This window comes from Ambystoma mexicanum, chromosome 7q (genome assembly GCF_040938575.1).
Source record: "Ambystoma mexicanum isolate Mex_15411 chromosome 7q, UKY_AmexF1_1, whole genome shotgun sequence".
NCBI lineage: Eukaryota > Metazoa > Chordata > Amphibia > Caudata > Ambystomatidae > Ambystoma > Ambystoma mexicanum.
The window spans coordinates 48,778,055-48,799,121 of NC_090941.1; the positions used below are offsets into that span (position 1 = coordinate 48,778,055).

The window sequence follows — 21,067 nt, forward strand, 5'->3', positions numbered from 1 at the left end:
TCAGTTGTTCCCTGGCTCTACCGGCACCAACACTTGAGCACAATAACTATTATTTTCCAGCGTATCCTGTAACCACTCCTCCACCTTCATCTACAATCCACAAGAGTGCTTGGAGAACATAAAAAGGGCAGCTGTGCCTGGTACAAATTACATTAACATAGCATAGCATAACATAACATACCTTTATGATACTACAGCCTTAAATCTTTTTAAGGGTATTATTGACTTAGGGTAGGGTTCTGGAACACGTGGCTCTCCAGATGTTTTGTACTACAACTGCCATGCTCCCTCTCCATTACCTATGCTCCCATTAAGGCTAATGGGAGTTGTAGTCCAAACCATCTGGAGAGCCAAAGTTTGCAGCCCCCTGATTTAGAGGCTACCCTCTTAATTTTGCAGTATGAAAGTGTTCTTGAATAATCAGCATTGCTTTATTGGAAAGCATGGCTGAGTAACAGGCTTCTAATAATGCAGTGGATGTCAGAGGTCAAGAAAGGCACTTCAAAGAGGCAACATCTGAAAGAGCTATGTTAACAAGCTCTTTCCTTTAAACTGTAATACAATTGTTCTGGCTCTGTTGCTGGTCTTCAAGTTACCTCATAACATTGAGTGTTTTATCCAAATGAGGCACTTTGAGATAAGTGATCAATGACTTCTGGGTCTTTAGCCAAAAGGCTTTATGAAAACAAGACCACTCTATCTCAAAAGCCTTCAGTTGAACCCCTCCATTGATGAGATTGTATATGTCACAATCTTGGCACTACAGTCCTATAGCTAACGATGTAAGATGCATCTTCTGTCTGCATTAACAGTTAACACTGTGGGAAAATGTATGATTATTAAACTATTCACTTAAAAATATCCCAAATTAAATCATAGATTCTAACCATGCTCCCTTTTCTCACGAGTTCAAATCTTCAGGCAACTTGTTCCAGAGGTTCACACCTGCAATTAATCAAGCACATCAAAAGCATCTACGGCGCTAATGACAAGTCAAGAAGTGCCTGCTGTTGTATGTCTATGCTTGGATTGCTATATTTGCTCGCTACTGGTTGGATGTCTGAGATTAACCTTTTCACAATGGATTCTTCTTCAGTACCCGGGACTGATAGACCAAACGAGTATTGGTTGCAGGAATGCAATTATCCTACAGTTCAGAATGAAGTTATCTGATTGTTCAGAGAAGGATCAGGAGACCCCACTCTTCAAAGAACATCTCTCCAATGGCTGACTGCTCCTCTCAAGCTTACTTCTCTTCTGCTCTGAGCTTCCTCTGCCCTTGCTCCGCCTACCCATTCCAACACTCTTTTTCCTACACCCATCCTGTAACCCCCTGGGTTTGTCTCCCAAATACAGTGCTCTGTTGCTTCCTATCTAGGTTAGCGCTTTATGAATCCCTTTCATAAATACCATTTTTGCAAATGCAAAAATTGCATTATATTGGCAGAGCTGTCTAAAGCAGAAATAAAGTTTGTCACAATGTGTGATGCTGGAAATGAATTGGAGGGACAGGGCCTCCGTGTCCTTGTCCTGTAGTCCTTTTATCATGTGCGTTCTGTGTTATTTTCTGCACAGGAGTCCATGTGGGACTCCTGGCAGCGCAGCTCTTACTCTTTTTTGGTTGTGGTGAAAAGACCCTTGGGATACCCTTATGGCACCCATGGGTGGGGGTACAACCCTGTACTCCTAGTGTATGTATGTTTTTGGGCACCTGTGTGTGGCCCACAAAGCAGGGTATGGGCTGGTGGCAGTTCCATGTTGAATTTGACAGGTGCTCTGAGTATCCTCCATTTTGGGATACCCAGGCCCTGCCATTGGAATCAGTTGATTCCTGATGGGAGACAAGATGGCACATGTGGCCTCTTGCTTTCTATTGCCTGTTACCTTGTTTTCCCAAAGTCCTGGGAAGCCCTGCCTCTGTCCCTTCCACTGACCGGCTGTTGGGTGGAGGTTCCATATGTATGGTATTGTGGGGAAGTCCAGGCCAGACTGGCTGGAGTCTTCCCAGTGACGGTATGTTGTGGGTACACCCTTGAGGTGGGACCTGGGTGAATGGAGTGTGTGACCAATATACATTTCGTGTTATGGGTGTCTGGTTTCTGGTGTGTCACACGATGAATGAGACAACCCTGCCTGAAACTGGTATGAATGCCGGGTGGAGTGCTGAATGGCTGGGTACTTGCCCCAATCCACATTCCTTGTTGTGAGTGTCTGGATAGAGAAAAATGGCCTGAATGCACTGAGAGCCTGATTGGCTGCCTGCCTGCTGAAGGCCCTTCTGAATTATTGGTTGCCTGAGCCTGGTTCAACAGTGTGAATGGGAGACAGAACAGTATATCTGGGGACCTCTCACTTACTGGAATTGTTCAGAAACTGAAGTTGAAATGTTATGCTTACTCTCAAAGCCGAGCCGGAAGAAGAAGAATTGCTGCTACTTTCCTTCAACGCAATCTGAAAGCTGTCGTGCCTTCGAGGATTGATCCAAGAGACAACCTGGCTAGGAGACCTATTCCCGAGCTATGAGGGAACATCGTGCACCATCTACCCTTCACCAAGGCTCCCTGGAAGTCAGTCATCGAAAGGCTGCCGACTAGAGACAGGGACCACTGAGGAATCTGAAGCAAAGCGACAGGACGTCGAGTTCATCGTCGCCCATCACCGTCGACATAGGTGCGGAGGACCGATGCAACCTCGTCGACCCGAGCCGCAAGACTCCACTGCCTAAGACACTTTGAAATCAAGGACTCCCTTGCTCATCACCGTCAACCGCTTTGTCCTGCCGGAGGAAGTCAAGGTCACCGATGAACGGAGGAGTATGTACTGGTGGGTTTCCCGCCACCCGAAGTCCACAAAGACGCTGACGAAGATCCGGAAGCCAGCCGTGGTCGAGTCCCGATCGTCAACGCCAAACGCTGACAACCTGATGCCCTTGCTGGGCCTACGTTCTTCATTAAGTACTCTTGCGGCAACAAACTCTTGTCATCGAGGTGCACCGCACGCCTCATCTTCACAGGATGTCCATGACTGACCGTCGATGAGCAATGTGAAGTTCAAAGCTGTGCCTTCGATGATCGGGTTTACGTTTTCCTCGAGGAATCTCAATGATCCATGGCTCCTGTCTTAAAGGGAGTTGACTCAAGAAGGATCCATGGACGACTCGATGTTGAACTCAGCAAAACCAGGTACATTGGGGGTAGTAGAACCTTTTTAGAAGGAACCAAGACTATTTTAAACAATCTATGGACTGGGCTTGTTGATACACTTTATTTACAGGTTGCCCATGTGGGGGGATCCTCACACAGAACTGTGTCTAGTGGTAAGGACCCATTATTGTGTCAATTGTTTAACCCAACTTGTCTTCCCTCTTATGTCTATTATTGATTCACTTTACTATTTAATTTGTATGCCATCGAGACTGTCAGCAGTTAGTGCATTTTAATCGAATCAAGAGTTAACTTTGGTACTGCACAGATATTGTACATATGTATCATTATAGTATTGCTTGAGCACAAGGTGTGTTATTGCGTGTGTATATAACTTGAACCTTATTTATATAAAGAACTGTGTTATCACTAACATAGTGTGTGGACATTCCTTTGTGGGGACTACTTAAGAACCAGCCTGCATACCCTCCTGAGAGCTTAAGCCTTGATTGCTCGTCCATTGCTACCAACAATAGAGAATCTTGGCTGGGGTGCTCTGTGCTTCTACTCAGCCATATAGAGGGCAGGAGTACAGATAACCCCCTCCAGTCTTTACACAGTGTAAATGAGGTACTTAGAATATCTGATATAGGGAGTGCCAGCTCTAACCATAAATAGGATTTCAAAACCTTTATATGCAATCGAGTCCTCATTCCTTAACAACTATATCAATAAACATTGTCAGTGTGCATGTAATCTCTTCAACCTTAATATAAGGTTATTTCAGCAGCCTTTCAACCAGGACCTTTCATTTAGCATTTATTTTATTTCTTTATTTATGTATTTATATTGCACATAAGCACAGGTCTGTGGGCATATTAGCACAAATATGACAGACAATCATGAGTACAATGACAAAATCCAGCCGTGGATCACTGATCAGTAAAATTAAAATGTTTTCAGGCCATGTTTAAATTTAGGGAAGGGTTGACACAGTCTCAGGTCAGGGGGGGAGAGCATTCCAGTTTTTTGGAGCTGCATATCTGAAAGACCTCTGTGCCATGATCTCAAGCTTAGCGCTAGGACTTTGCAAGAGGTCTGCATTGTTGGATCTCAGTGTCCTATGTGATGGCAGCCATGAGAGACGGTTGGATAGGTTTCCACTGAAATGCAACTGCATCTACAATGCGTGTGTTTTATTGGTTACAGCAGATCACCGACAAACAACTATATGCTCTTTCAATTATGAAAACAATTTGTTGATAAAATAAGCGACAAACACTGTATCTAAATCATGATGCTGCTTACCGAAGCATGAATATGTTTGGGCCTATGCTGTACCGCTAATAGTATGCTTATTTTGGGTAGCCAAGGCCCGTCTCTAACATGTTTCAGTCCTCTGTGACAATGGTATCCTTTCCTCAGGGGTTCCCAATCCTAAAGATCTGGTTCTTCATTCATTAAGCATTGGAGCAGAGTGTATGGACTTGAAGGTACAGCAAGGTTGCAGCAGACCAGTTCTGTTGACAGCATTTGGGCACACATAGAAAGTAGATTGCCCCTGGATTGAGAATTCCTCTTTTCTGAATACCTCTTCACGCCTGTTATCCTTACCTATATACACATTTTAGTCATTAAGTTGAATTGATGTTATCAATTATTGCCTGGCTATCAATTTTATCATGGGGGATTGTATGATGCTGTCTTAAACTCTTCGTGTTCATTTTCACCTTCCTTCCCTTGGTCAGACCAATGCTTTGTCTAGTTACATCAGTCTGCCTCAATCTTCTTTGCATTTTACATTTCGCCATATTATAGTGAGTGAAAAGTGTACTATAAATCTTGACAGCTTTGGTATCTAATAAAGTTTGAATGAAAAAGTGCATCACAAAGAGTGTCTGATGCCACATCATTTTCTCCCAGAGTGCTCTCCCAACTATTCATAAATCAGAAACATCCATCATTAATCTTAAATGCTAAGAAGAAGAGTTAAAGTGCAAATGATGTTTATTTTTTCTTAGTACTCACTGACCTTTGTAACTCCATAGTGCCAAATTATTATCTTTTGACAAATAACATGTTCCTGTCCCATTAAGCCTTTCCCTCTACGCCGGTGCCTTGGCGGTACTACTCTACGTTGCGGAATCACCCCAAAATCTGTTGGAATCAGTGGAGTTAGCAGCAATAACAGAAATGTGATATCTTTAGTTCAGTGAGCGGTTGAGGCATCACCACACTACTGATATTACTAGGTTTACCAGTGGCACCACTGTCGGTATCCCACCTCCAAGGCAGGGCTGTCTTTTTCAGTAAGCTTTGCCAAAAGGCACCAAAATGGGGCATGTCTTCAGCTGGCGTGCCTGCTGCTACGTCTCCCCTTTTCTGATATTTTGTCGAGCTGTGCTTTCTGACATAAACGGAAGTGCTCGAGATGGGAAAGCACTTGCCATTTTGACCACGGTGGTTATGCAGATGCCACAAATAGTGCATTGCCCCTGCTCAGGCTGCACGTTTCCTTGGATTTAATAGTGATAGGAACCGCTTTTGCATTATACCCTTGTTTGCTCTTGCTTTACCCCGATGCACATCCTACTTTTTGCAGCCGCATGCAGAGATGCAGTATCCCGTTGGAGGACAGATCTTGTATGTGCTCCGATAGCAGTGAACACTGACTGGATGAACCAAATTGCTCCATAGCACTATCCTACAACTTGAGCTGTCCGCAGAGTTCCAATACATAGGCACTCATTGTAAGTGTACCGGTCTGCACAAAACGCTGGTAATTCCGGCTCTGGCATTTTTTCCAGACCAGCACACTTTAAGTATGCCAGTGGGGGCCACAAATCTCTCGGCAGGCCTGAGCTGCCAGTAGATCAGGCCCCTACCAGCAAATAAATGCCTGAATCACCAGCACTAATAATACCGGTGCCAGTGATTCAGGAAAGTGCATGGGAATGGGATGTTACCGGCTTTCCATGACCGTAATATCCCTATAATAAAGGGATTTCGGTCGGCGGGGACGGTAAAGCACAGTTGCTGGTATCCTGCCGCAACTACCGGCAGGATACCGGCAACCCTGTAATGAGGGCCATAGTCTGACAGTCTTTTCTGGCCTATACAGGCAACAAAAAGACCTGAAGTGGCCTGCAGTTCCCAGAAAGAAACTATTCAATAAGGAAAACCTTCAATGTCATGGATTTCAAAAATGCATTAAAAAACCGTCTACCTAAAATGAGAGATTAGAATAGGCCTTTCAGATAACATGTGCCATGTAGATAATAGCGCTGCCCTCTAAGACTTGTAAGATAAAGACCGTCTTGCACTGGGAAAAAAGGCATGCTTTTCGTTGATTGTATACCCACAATGCCTTGCTCAGTGGCACTGAACTGGAGGTGAGCTTCCAGGGATGGCCACTGTTGTGGCATGTGTGGCTTGTTAGCTGAAATCACTTTTATGTCCGTCCACACGTGCTAATAATGAGGGAGTGTAGACAGGATCCTTTATTTTCTTTGAAATAAACTGCACTATCTCAACTAAGGAATGCCACATTTCAGATAGTCGCTGTTGGCAAGGAAATGCAGCTATTTATTTAGCGAATGCAGCAATTGTGCTCTGCAGGAAATTCTTCAAAGCCCTCGAAGGTTAATAATACAATATCATCTTAACTCAGACTGCTATTTACGCCTTCCTTCTAACAAATAATATGTGACCCCCTCATAGTCATGCCTCTTCCACTGTCCATGTTTTTTAAAACGTTTACTGTGCACGTATGACTCCCTGTGACTAACACTATCCTGCTCGCACATTCCCACCTTCCCGTCCCTGTGCTCAGCCTATCATCTCTGAGATTCAAGCCTTCCAAACAAAAATGTGCCATGACCAGCAATGCTGGTGCAAATCACAGACTCCCACCCTACTCATCACCTACAGAAAATCCCTTGCCACCCCCTCTCATCTGCACTGGACTCTGCCAAATTCTCCTACTTCACAATCCTAATCTGCTCCCTTTGCAATCATCCCCCCAAAATGCATTTCATCAACCCACCCACCCACTAACATCTCCCAAGATTAAGACAACAGATCTATGAGGGTCTTCTCTCCTTTGGCAGCCGCTGAACCCTCACCAGCCCTATGCGGGGTCCCTCCAGGATCCTGCGTTTCACCTACACTATATAATGTGTTTACTAAGCCGCTCTTCGATATTCTTGACTATTTGGGTTTCACCTACACTAACTATGCAGATGACACCCAAATACTCATCCCTATCACTGGTGACCACACAGCCGACACCAAAGCCTTACATTATGTCTATCAGGTCATCCAGTCATGGATGGCACAACATGGGCTCTGTCTTAATGATGATAAGGAAGAGCTACTCATCCTTGGTTCCCACTACAGACTCAACAGATTAGACCCAGCATTCAAATCCTTCATCATTGATGGCAATACCATTAAGGTATACAACTACACGAAAACACTAGGCATTTATCTTGACTCAACCCTGTCTCTTACAAGACAAACCAATGCCGTAATCTCATCATCAGCCTACGCATGCAAATTTATCACAGCATGTTGTCCATTCCTTACCACAGCCAATTGCACTATCCTTGCCATCATGTCGAAACTCGACTATTGCAATGCGCTATATCTAGGGACTAGTCAACGGAACCTAAGCAAGTTACACGTAACCCAGAACAATGCCATCAGGGCAGCATTAAAAATCCTGAGGAACCAGCATAACTCTGACACCAGAGGCAGCCTTCACTGGCTTTCGGTATCCCAAAGAATCGCCCTCAAAACTCTCACACTCGCGCATAAATGCTTGGCCAACAAAGCTCCAAAATACCTGGCGAACTGCTTCACACCACACACCTACTTACGCCCACACAGAGCAGCCCAAACTCATTGTCTTTCAATACCGAGGTTCAAGCTTCAGAAAGCATTGTGGGCCAGCGTCAGATCTGAATCCTCCTTCCACTCATTCAAGAGTAAAGCTAAATTGTGGCTCATATCACAGGACTCTCAAAACCTCCACGTGTCTCATTGACCACAACAACCTACACTGCATTTTCTGATGATGTTTGGCCTTGCCAGGCCCTGCTGCTCTGACTAACTCACCTGTAAATATCTTGTAAGTATTTCTGAATGATTTGCTGATATATGTTTGCTGTATACTATGTCATTGTAACCTCAAGAAATGCGCCCAGATGCCTTTGGGCCAGGCGCGCTATATAAATAAACAAAATACAAAAAATACAAATACAAATGTCCATCGCCTCTTTTCTTTCTGCTAATTGTGTTGCCCAATACGTTTCCTCTAAAAACTCTAAAATTAATGATAGTCTCACAGACCTCTTCTCTCTCTTCCTCCCCGACCCTCCTTCTGTCCACCGCCTCTATCCTACCTCTCCTACCTCTTCTACTGTTGAATACCTCTCTCCTACCTCACCTATCAAATTATCATGCATTCTTCACAACACTAATCCATCTTGTTCTCATATTCACCCGTTTGCTCCCCAAATGGCCAAAGACTTGGTCTCCATCGCCTGCCCTTACCTCTCTCAGATCTTTAACCTCTCTCACTCCACTGGACCCTTCCGTGCCTCCTTTAAATCTTTAATTGTTCTACCCATTTTGAAGGAACTCTCTGTTGACCAAACATCCCGGCAAACTATCATCCCTCTTTCCATCCTTCCACATTAATCCAAGATCCTTCAGTGGGTGGTCTTTTACCGGATCACTACGTACCTTGGGGATAATGGCTAGGAGATCCAATTCAATGTACTTCCATAGTAAACACTCAATGGAGAATGCACACATGCATGTCTCCAACTTTCTCTCTGACGCTCATCACTCCAAACTCTCTTCTATACTCATCCTTTTGGACCTCTCTGCCGCTTTCAAAACTGTCAACCACTCCTGTCTCCTCCTCACTCTCAAAAACCTCTAGTTTTAACAATCTGCTCTTGCATGGATCGTCCCCTAACTAGAAGGTTGTACCTTTAAAATCTTCTCTGACCCCACATCTCTGTGTTGGCATCCCCCTAGGATCACCCCGTTTTCATCTGCCCGAGAATGACTTATCTCACCCTTTGCCTTTCACAATTGACTCTTTGCCGTTCTATTATCTATCTATCTATCTATCTATCTATCTATCTATCTATCTATCTATCTATCTATCTATCTATCTATCTATCTATCTATCTGACTCTTGTATAGCGCAGCTTTCAACCGGAGGCATAATGGCGATTGGTGGAAAAAGAAAACCAACTGCAAGGCCGAAAGTAGACAAACAAATACATTTTTAACAAGCTAAAATATAGAATGGACCGAAGCAAAGGTGGGAGCAAATTCCAAAGTTTTGGGCCAGCAACAGAAAAAGCTTCACCACCACTGCCTTCAAGGCAGTAACGAGGTTCAGAAAGTAGGGCAGCGAAGCCTAGCACAACAAGTGTTTGGGAAGGTAGGGCAAAAAAATATTTTGTAGTTATGCACAAGGATTTGAATTGAATGTGTGCAGTAACAGGAAGCTAATGATGTTCCTGCCGAGCCCCAGAGACAGGTTGATCGCTGGGTATACCTTTAGCAAAACGCACGGCCACATTCTGCAGTACTTGCAAGCAATTTAATAGGTAGGCAGGTTGAGCCAACAAAGTGGCATTGCAGTAATCAAGACTGCCGTTTATCATAGCAGCGATAACCCACACAAAACATTAACCAGAGAAGATGTATATGGCCGTAAAGAGATAGATTGAAAATGAAAAGACAAGAAGACCCTAAACTAGCTCAGTACTGGCCCAGAAATCCCAGGCTTTTGAAGTCTGACCAGGAGAGTAGCATGATTAATTGCATCAAAGGCAGTGAAGGGCGCCACTAAAATTAGGCCTGCTATACAGCCATCGCGAATGAGGGTATGGTCATCAATCACAGACACTAAAACAGCTTTTGACACTAAAATATTTTTCTCCTTCATTCCAGCATCTCTGAACTGATTATCAACTGTCTCACGGGATAGCCAACTGTTGTCTCATGATGAACCCTTAAAAAATGGAAGTCATCTTTCTCCCAGCTTCAAATTCCATGCCTCCGCCCTCCTATTCCCTTTCCACATCACTTTCTCGCTACTTCACCCAAGGCTTCAAACTTGGGGTCCCCTTTGATAGTGACCTCTGCCTTCATCATCTGCCTAACCTGCTCTTATTAACCTCAAGACTATAAAATGCATCTATTTCTTACTAACCACTGTACAAAACTCTAATCTCTATCTTTGTGCTCAGACAAACTTGACTACTGCTCAATCGTATACCTTGGCCTTCCCCTCTACTCTTTTCTCCCATTAGACAAAGTCATAAACTTTGCTACCCCCACACTCTCTACAACCTACCCAGATCCTCCCACAATTCTACCTAAGAGCAGCATGCTGGTTGGCTCTTCATGCACAACCGCTCCCTTTTCAAGTTCCCTCTCCTAGACTACAAAGCTATCAATCGTCCTGCTCCTCGGTACCTGTCTGTATCTCAAACTACTCACCATCGTGTTCCCTTTACGTCTCCTTTGCACTCAACCGCACAGTCCGATGCTCCCTTTACCCCTGTACCTCCTGTCGCTTCCGCTCTTTCTCCCTACTTGTCCCGCTCCGCTGGAACATGCTGAACATCACAATCAACACAATCAAAGCCCGCCCAACTGTATATCTCTTCAACGCACAACTTAAGCTTCCCTTATGTGCTAAAGAGGGAGCTCATCATGTCCTCTCCCCATCCTCCATACTTGTGCTATTGGACAAGCGCCCTTCATGGAAATGCCTCTGTCATCTGTAAACAGAGACTTTGATCGGGCTACCTGCGGGCGGGGGGGGGGAGCTATAGCCCCGGGTCTTCTGTTTGTAGCCCTGGATAGAAGCTCAGGGGCTACAACCAAAAGGCTTGCTAGCCCCGAGTCCCGGCGGTCCTGACATTAGCATCTTTTCCAGATCTAGCAACAGCCCTGTCTGTGAATGTGTTATTGTAAGTCATTTCTGATCGAAACTTACATGCCTGTTTTTCAAATAAACACATACAATACAATACAAAATATTGCCTATAGTTTAAACCTTGACAGAAATAGTGCAATTCATTGGGTGCTATTTTGCTAGTTCTGTAATAAGGGATTGAGCAAACTAATGTCAGCTTCCTTCTTAAAAACCGAAAAATGTAAAGATGTTTAGGGCAAAGTTGATTTGCTCCATTCCTTATACATTAGCCACAGCGATATCCGATGTTTGCCCCTGTGCAAAATTGTTAGGTAAAATGGTCTATTCTTTTTTAGGCATGCTGATAAAATGGCACATCATGGATTTGCTCTAAGACGTGCTGGTCCAATGAAAACTTTGCTGTTGATGATGCCCTATTCATGTGCAGGTCATACCCATTAAACAATATTGTTAAACATGTTCACTATAGCTGTTCCTGTCACATGTGTTTGTATAGCGCCCAGCTATCCATACATTTAAGTGATGAGACCGAGCTGTGCCAATTCTAAAACGTGCAAGCTCACCCGTTTCATCATTTTAGTCTTTGGGGGCATTGTATGCCCTACATAAGTAATACGCCATATTTATTTATTTATTTGTGTTTTACTGTTTACAATGAAACTTTTACCCCACTTTCTTTAAGAAAACATATTTCCTTCTATACATCCATCTGTTGGCCCTAATCCACCTGACCTTCTGTACATACGTGAATCAATCCATGGATCTACTCAAGCCACCCTCCCATATCCCTCCATCAGTCTGATTGTGCTTTGTCTGTTTATCCGTCTACCTATTTACCCACATATGCACCCATACATATATGCATCCATCCCAGTATCCATATATTTAATGAACTATGTGTTTAGCAGAGCTCACATTCATCAATCATTTTGATATGCATCCACCCACCTGCATATCAATTCATGCATGTCCGTCCGTCCGTCCGTCCGTCCATCCATCCCCCCCCCCCCCCCCCCGCAGAGTGATTCTTTCTATTAAGGGGCCATGTATGTCCCCTATGGTGCTTGGGGTTCTTTTGCTTCCAATCCCGATGCTTTTACACTTCAGGGAGAGTTTAGTGGGTGCCAATCATTGAAAGCCCCCCAAGTGCTGAAGAGCGCATACCACCAGTGTTAGCAGGAAACAGATTGCCGTTCATCACCTACAGCAGCTTGGACTAGTGTCGTGGCACTGGGTTTCGAGTGTTCTGGCAATAGCAGCACAGCTGCATAGCCCTGCCCTGATTTAGAACGTGATTAACTCACTGCCGAATAATATCAGCGCCTTGACATTAAAAAAAAAAAGTTTTTCAAAAGGTCTAGCAAGCCGCCAAACAATTCGTCTCCTTACCATTGAAGCCCGCAGCGTGAGGTTCTGCAGCATTTCTCCTGCGGGATCCTCTGTCGCCTGCTTGCAGTGGTGCACTGGTGCGCTGTACAGTTGTTACTGGCTGATGCAGGGGCAGCGTATAGGAAAAAATGACTTGCAACCCCGAATTACTTGGAGCGCGAACCTTTACAGGCGATTGTACACAAAATAGGGTTTGTTGGAAAGAATTTTTGCCAACTTTGCTGGGTGTGGACCTGTGTGACAGTGGGAGGGGTGGTGATTCGGGTATAGAGGGGGTGCAGGGGCTACAGAATTGACTGTGTGGCTTCATTGTCTGATGTAGACCCAGGACCACTAAAGGTGAGCCCCGTCTTCCCGGCTGGACTCGTTTGTGTGATTTGAGTCAAAAGAAGTGGCTGAAAGTAGCCATTGGTACCTTACAAAACAGCAACCAATAAATAGACACCAGTGGTGGAACTAGACTAACATTTCGGGGTCGGAGGGGTGGCGTGGCTAACCGATCAAGGGCTTGATTCATGGATTTTTTTTTTTGCACGGTTCAAAGTGGTTTTGCACTGCTGAAAAGTGACTTTGCACCACCGACCCAAACACTAATTCACAGAACTGTGCAAAGTGAATTTTTGCAGTGCAAAGTTCATTTTGTACTGCAAAAATGACTTTGAACTGCAAAAATACACTTTGCACAGTTGCATGAAGAGGGGGTTGTGTCTGTGGTGCAAAGTCACTTTTCAGCATTGCAGTCACTTTGAGCCGTGCAAAAAATTCCACGAATCTGACCCCAAATGTTGGGAGAAGGGCTAAAAACGTCTGGAGACTGCCCTTGGGTGGTAGCGGTGCGGGGTATAAAACAACGTAACATAACATGACTTCGGAGACTGTGGGGCGAGGGGCAAACTTACTTGTGTGGGTGCAGGCAACTAACTTCTGTACTCATAAAAGATACATCGCTCCATCTCCTGGTGCTCAACACACCATCTAACATCTCTTAGGAACTTATGAGTATGCTGAAAAGTGCATGCCAAATAAAAATGGATGCTCAATTATATATAAAAATCTTAATCGCAAAAGCACACCTGTCATGTTATTCAAGGGAATGAAGGAATCCATCCATCGCACCCAAATCTTAGCAAGTCACACACGGACATCCGCGGTACGGACACCCGTATCCACATGAGTCATGTAAACAAACGGCACGAGCCGCACTGGCGAGCTGCTCACCTGGACGCGTCAGCGAGTCGGCCGGACGCGAGCGGCAGTAGGACGCTCAGCCACGTCGCCCAGAGGACCGGCCCCATGGCTCTGCTCAGTCAGCGTCTTCCTTCCCCTGGAGCGGCGGGAATCCGTGCGCCGCTCTCCTGCACAGTACTTTTAGGCAGGGGGGTCAGCCAGGGGCTCGCCTTGTTGGCTGAACTCTCAGCACACTGGCTTTACAGCCCTGCAGAGAGTAGAGGGTCTGGCCGGCGGTCAGGGGGGCAGGTTTCGGTCTGCTTAGCTTGCCTCGCTTGGCTTTAGCCCCTCGCCTTCCTCTCCCCCTCGGCTGCCTGTCAGCAGCTGCCTCAGCCTGCGCTTGAATTCCTCTGCGAGGCTGTGTCCCTGCAGCCACTAATCACCGCACGGGGGGCTCTGGGGGCTGTAGCTGGGGCCTCAGACTCAAAAGGGGTGGGGGCTGGAACAGTGGGAGGGAAGGGTTCTCCACACTGTACGTTTAGCCAGAGGCTGCAGGGGTGATGAGGAGAACACACCCTGACGCTGACATCACCGGCGCTGCCAAGAGTACCCCGCGAGACGTAGTTTAAAGCTGGAATGTTTTAATGGTGTCCCCATTCTACAAATGTGTACGTTTTGTGGTAACTAACGAGTGAGTTTTTACTTTATGCCAAGATTAAACGCGCAGCTCGAGCCCGTGACCCCACCCATCCTCCCAGTCAGAATGCAGAGCTACCCTACACCAGATGTTGCATCTGTTTGCTTATAATTTAAGATAAAATAATCATCCCGTTTAACCACACAGCGAAAAGAACAGTCACCTTTTCAGAACTATGAATACTTCAGGGGAATTCACTGATGGTCCGAGAGTTTCAAAGCACTTCTTCGTTTAATAAATCGAGCGACTAGTATTGACATGCCTTGCGTACATTTTTTAGCATCTGACCAGCTGCTTTCAAATAGTAAAACCTGTTTGGGCATCTGCAAAGATTTTTTTGTGTGCTGGGCACACTTGGATTAATTTGATTTTCACTCCACTTTTTGCATGCCAACAAAACTTGGCAAATGAAGCATACGAAAACATGTTTTTGTACACTGTGGTAACTATTCTTTGTGGATCTTTCAATGCAGATTTCACCCTCTGACCAATGGACAAAAACAAGTATAAATATCAGGGGCCATATTAGGAGAAATGTTGCAACCATGCATTACAAATACACAGTTTGGCCAAAAATGTACCTACTGCAAAAAACATAGGGCTACATTGACAAAAAAAACCACACACATGGTGCAAAGTATCTGCTCCCACCCTTCGGGGCTGATTCATGGAATTATTTGCATGGGAAATAGGGAACTTGCGCCACAAACTGCATGCAAAATCCGATTCGTCCATTAATGGAATCGAATGTGCAGGACTTTTCCAGGACTTTCTTGGAGTTCGCACAGGTTCGGCACATCTCTGCGAGCCGTCAATTGCCGTGTGCGAGACACCACACAGAACATGGGCGTGGCTTGCACACAGGGCTGGGGAGGGGGTGGAACTCAGAAAATAGTGAAGAACTTGGGAAAAAGTGGGCATTGCGAGGGACGGCTCACAGGCAGTCACTAGCATGCCCACATTTGCGCCAACCAACATATATTCATGGAACCGACTGCTCAGCCTCTCGGCATAGAAATGGCCATGCAAATCCCTCGATCACTACACCACTTGAAGGCAGGCGTATGGACACTTGCGCATAGGATTCGCAGCGTGGAGGTGGGTTTGCATGTCATATTTAGGGGTGTGTGTACGCAATCAAGGTTCTGATCAAAGTAGGTATACGCGTACGCAGTGTAGTAGGGTGCAGGAATGGTTTACGGGGGTTCACACGCAGATTTACTGAGTTTCACCTGAATTATGAAGTATCATGTGCATGCTGTCGGGGTTCTGGCAACAGTTACGGGGGACCCTGCACAGGGTCCTAGAGATGCAGGCCTGCTTACGGGGGACCCCATACACTGTTTGAAGGTTGAGTGTATATATGGCAGAGCACACAAAGGTAGCTGTTCTTGATGTTTATGCTTTGCTTGGGGGCATGTCAGGGTTGTTCCAGGCTCGACTTGCGAATACAGTTACTTTGCGCAATTAATTCCATGAATACACGCAGCGTGCATTTTTTATTCTGCGTGCAGGATCGCCCAGTGGGTTTCTCTGCACTTGGTAATTGCGTGAGAAGAGCACACTTTTCCATGAATCTGCCCCTTAGAGTGAATCACAAAACTTGAATGCCTGTCTAGTTGATTCGTAAAGGAATGGCGGCGCAAAACCCAACCATGTAAAAGACCAATGTAGTACTCAACACGTCCAGAACACTCCTCCTGCCAATACAAAACCATTTAACAGTGGAATGAAGCAAGTGAGTGTTGCAAAACCACATAAAGGCTTCCACAGCAGAACACAACCCTATAACAAGCCAGAGAGAGACAACAAAGTGTGGCACCACCCAACAAAACCATGAACAGCATGCACATGACATTCTAAACAGCACTGCCAAAACCACAAAGGGCACATCTGGAACCAGACCCAGCTGGCACCACCACAACATCCAGTTTCCACCGTGCATGTGCACCTGCCATCATCCCCGTGATGCTGGTCATGTAGAAAATCACACAAGCAACACTCCAGCCCTAACTGTCCCACAACAGCCATGCTACTGTTCACACCTGTCAAACACGATTCCGGCAATCGGCTGCCATCATGTTCACCAAACAGCACGTACCTAGGTATGCTGGCTCACCACATACCAAATGGCAAACACACACATTTGTGTTGCACGCACCCTGCATAAACATGGGCACAATTAACACATATCCACAGACCACACAGTAGCACACCGGTCACTAGTGTGCAGGCAAATGCACACAAACCCCCCCATCAAAATCACCAAAGGCAACCATGGCAAAGGACCAGCATATACACAACACAAGAGGAAGACCCACAAACACCCCCCCAGACATGATCAGCAGAAAACACCCTTGAAAGTCTGACACACAAACAGACAACAAATAAGTAGAATCTATAGCCAAATCCATGACATAACTTATGACAAGACACCACCAGACACTGCAATTGATATACATATGTACCAGACGCAATGACACAAAGATGATTTGCAACCTTATGTGACCATATCCATGTGAGTCATGCGTAGTGTCAACTGAACAACCAGCAAAAACGTGGACCTCTATCAACATGTCTAACAGACATATAAAGATCAAAGCAAGACACAAAACCCAATAAGTGAGCCTCAAAACCAGGGGTGTAGTGTGATAATGGGAAATCTGGAGGTTTCCGGTAGGCCTCAGCATCATGGGCCCTTAGTTCTGAATGTCCTCATAGGAAAAAGATGAGGCTTGCTGAAATGTGTCTTATGGGGCCACTCTGAACATTGTTTCAAGGGCCTCTTTTGGTTCTCTGTCCACCCCTGATCAGAAGCCCAAGAAATCAGGTATTCACAAACAAGTGTGATGCAAAGCCTGCATGAGCCATACACTGGTACGTGTGTACGTGTGTGTTGCACAGTGAACAGCAACTGGTAACGGTAACAACAACCAAAACGCCATGGGCTATCTTGTGTAAAAAATGAAACACACACAAAGTCCGCAGGGAAAACAATCATCTTTTAAATATGCCTGAGTTACACTCACAACGTGCAACATAGCAGGGAACAATGCACATGGCATGTAATCATGATGGGGCCCAATCAGGAGGCCTATCATGGAAAACACACTCTATGGCATGGCTATAGCAAGGACTTCTCACAACGAAATGTTGCTGTGTATGTGGGAATCATCTCAACTGGGACATATGGTCAGTGTGCCCCAAAGAGGGGAGAAGCATGCACATTCAGCATGCACACACACCTACAACCACAACTCAACACAGCACCCATGCAGTCGTGAAACATACACGTGCATAGTACAATGAACCATCTACACTTGGCCTGCGGCCCATGTTAATTCCCAAAAATGTCACTGCCGTATGACCTTTCACCTTGTGACACACAGGACCAAAACCATGGCAAGGTCTGCATGATGTGCCAATACATGGAGATATTGTCCTACCCGACTCATCCACCTATGCGGCAGCTTGCCAGGGCCTTGTCCACTCAGTCCAATAACAACAATCATGTAAGTCTTTAATGTGAACAAGTTCTTTTATTGGGCGGCTTCATTTGTATTGGGTGGCTTCATTGTGGGCTGTAGCGTGCTCTTCGAATACAAATAAATAAATAAACAAACAACACATAATGGTAATTTATCACACATATGGATCTATAATAAACAGGTAGAAACTAGAAAACAAGCATTGTAAAAAAATATATGTTTCTGAAAACTGCAAAAACTCTTTTCATGAAAAAACAGAACCCTCCCCAACCACAAACAAACCTCACCCCATAAAGCATTATAGGTCCCTGTCCTCCACATCCAGTTCTTCTATTATCTGGGCAGGGCCAACTGAGCCTCACACTCCGCCTCTTAGTGTATTAGCTGAGGCACACCTTTGAAACGCACGGGTGGGGGGGCAAAAATGGGGGTTGGGACAGGGGGGGCTAACAGGGTAAGGGAGGGGATGGGGATGGTTGGCGAGGGTGTTATGTTGAAGTTGTACTAAATGAAATGCCAGTAAAAACAACTACATGTGGAGGTCCTCAAGTGCCTGCCTTCTCTGGGTTTCAATGTTTTCTGCATTCTATTTTCTAAGGTTATTTGTCTCATTGGATACCTTATCTTGGCAATTGCTTGCTCTTGCTCAGCCCTGGCCCTGGCAATGGGTGCATCGAATGTAGAAGCCCCAGCTGAAAACTGCTGCCACAAACATGCACAGACTTCAGGATCCTGTTTGTGCACCCTGTGCCTGAACGTTGGCCTTTCCCTCCTGATGGTCTAATGGAACTGGGCCTTCCTGATTGCCTTCCTCTGTATTTCCACTCTTCACTGATGCAAAAACTCCTGCTGCCTGATAATCTGTCTCCAGCGTGAGTCCTCCCACCGAAAAATGTATCTGCTCTGAGAAAGACTGCCATTCCATCACTGTCTTGGATTGACTGCATGTCCATCACAGCTTGCACTCTTGTGGCTGCAATTTCAGAGGCAGACACCTGTACTCTCCCCAGGATTCCAGGAGTGAGTAATACCCCAAAACTGGTTCACAAGATATGGCTCCTCCAGTGGGGTGCATTCAAAGGCCCCAAACTGAAGTCCCTTTCACATGAGAGGCAGGATTGGCCAATACTGACACACAAATGGTTTTGTATATGTGATTGCAGATGAAAACTGAAGGGTCATGTGAAAAAGGCCTTCCTGTCATTACCCAAGGAAAAGCAGCATTTTAATTCACAAAGCAAGAAGAAAAATCAAAGGTCTCTTTCACATGAAAAACTGGATTTTTAAACACTGTCACAAAAACGGCTTGACATATGTATTTGCAGTTTAAATATAAAAATTGCAGCACTGCTAAAAGGAAAAATGTTGGGGCAAAGACATGGTGTGTGTTGACAAAAAGTAATGTATATTATGTTTTGCATACATAATACCAGTGACATTTGAAAAGCCACTTTGTTTTCCATGGGAAAAGTTCTGTAGTCTAGAGGCAAAGCCTTTTGCTGGTTGTTGGACACATGTCACAAGGAACTTCAACAATTAAAAGCCGGTATGCTAGTGTTTACAACTTCTATAAAATGTGACTTTCTTTGGAAGGTGCGGAAAGCCAAGTGTTCTTTAGACTGGCTGTCTCTGCTGGACCATTTTGCCTGACTGATGCATGACCACAATGTAGACAGTAGATGTGAAGAGGGGAGCTGTGAAGACAATTCAGTTAGGGGGGCTGCAACTCCAACTTCAAACAGGTAACCCACTTTAAAGAGACATATAAAGAAAGAACTCTGGTTACAGGCAAGCCCAGCGAGACCATATGGCCGGAAGGCAGGAGAATTGCCATTTGTCCCACATGTAGATTTACTATTAATTTAAAAGGAGTATTACAATGTATGCCTTTTCCTAGCAACCATAAGGCAGATTGTCTTCATTTATGTACCATTTTTGTTAATTTCTAGGTGATTTTAAAGATATAAAATTCATCCACTTGCGACTCAGGGAACTGTAATGGCAGTAAAAGTGAGGTATCTTGCTGATCTGAAAATGAACCGAATGTAAGAGTTGGTGAACTGGTGAATCGTACATTCATGAATATGGGTAGGAAATTACGTATTCATAGCTGTTATGCTTTTTACGGAAATGGCATAAAATTGCCCCACAGCCATGAAAAATGGTGCGGACCTGGCTGGTGTCTTATTTGATTGCCCTTGATTAAATGAAAAGGAAAATATATATATTATGGCAATTATTAATACAATTATGAATTTTTGCCACATAACTAGATTTTTGCAAAAGTTTAACATCAGAACAAATGGGGCCTTTTAAATTAAGCTACCATATGTCTGCTTCAGACCCCTAAACTAATCCAGACTGGGAGGCTGGGTTTGGGAGGAGAGAGACGGGTAACTGCCCAATCCTAGTTGTGAGAACTCTGCGAGGGTACTTCCCCAGATTGTAAAATTGGTGGTGTCATTGCTGCTATGTAAGGGGGACTGCACTAGGAGGAAGGGACAGAGCTGCTGACATTTACCATCAAAAGAGTGCTGCAGCAACTTACAATCTGACAGCTGCAAGGAAACACCAGAAGAGATTGCTGAGAGTGCATCTGGGTGGAGCAGTTGGTAGGAAAGCCTAAACACTGACTGGGTCATATGGTGGAGAGCAGGAGGCCATCGTTGATCAGACCCATGCCCTACCTTTCCAGAGGGTCCTGACATGCAGCTGGCTGTCCTGAACTTTAAACAGAGGCTTTCTATGTAAGTAGAACTGAGCCCTATGACACCAAAAGCTGTGGGAATATGCTGTCCTTAAATCCTTTCCCTTTATAGTGGGCGGGGGCAGTAAAATGTGTGTAGACCCTTAGCCTATTTAACTAAAAAGATTAATTTCATTAATTCCCCATTTGGTGGAACACTACAGGTGATTTTTGTTAAAATTCTAAATTAACAAAGCTCACTTCCCAGTGTATAGCCTATAATTTAATTGGGTAATCCTTTTTGTCCTGTTGACCTCAATTTTTTTAAGGAAGAGGGGTGTCTTTGTTCTTACATCAGTGCAATCTTTTTGTCCAACTTTCCCCAACACAAGCCTTTTAGTGGAGGGGGGTCTGAAATCCAAAATTCCCCAAATCATTCCCCTTTTTCTGTCTGACTTCCCCAACACAGGCCAAAGTAGTGGGGGTGGGGGGGTATGCAAAACAAACCGCTAAATCACCCTGTGT

General features: G+C 45.0%; 1 protein-coding gene across 1 annotated transcript in view; it reads right to left on the reverse strand.

Annotated features, from left to right (window-relative positions):
- EGFL6 (EGF like domain multiple 6) overlaps positions 1-14,129 on the reverse strand; it is a 360,256-nt gene extending 346,127 nt beyond the window's left edge. The window contains exon 1 of the mRNA XM_069640724.1: positions 13,723-14,129. Coding sequence (XP_069496825.1) covers positions 13,723-13,799 — 77 coding nt within the window. The 5' untranslated portion in view covers positions 13,800-14,129. The remainder of the gene's footprint in view (positions 1-13,722) is intronic.
- Between the last annotated feature and the right edge of the window lie 6,938 nt (positions 14,130-21,067).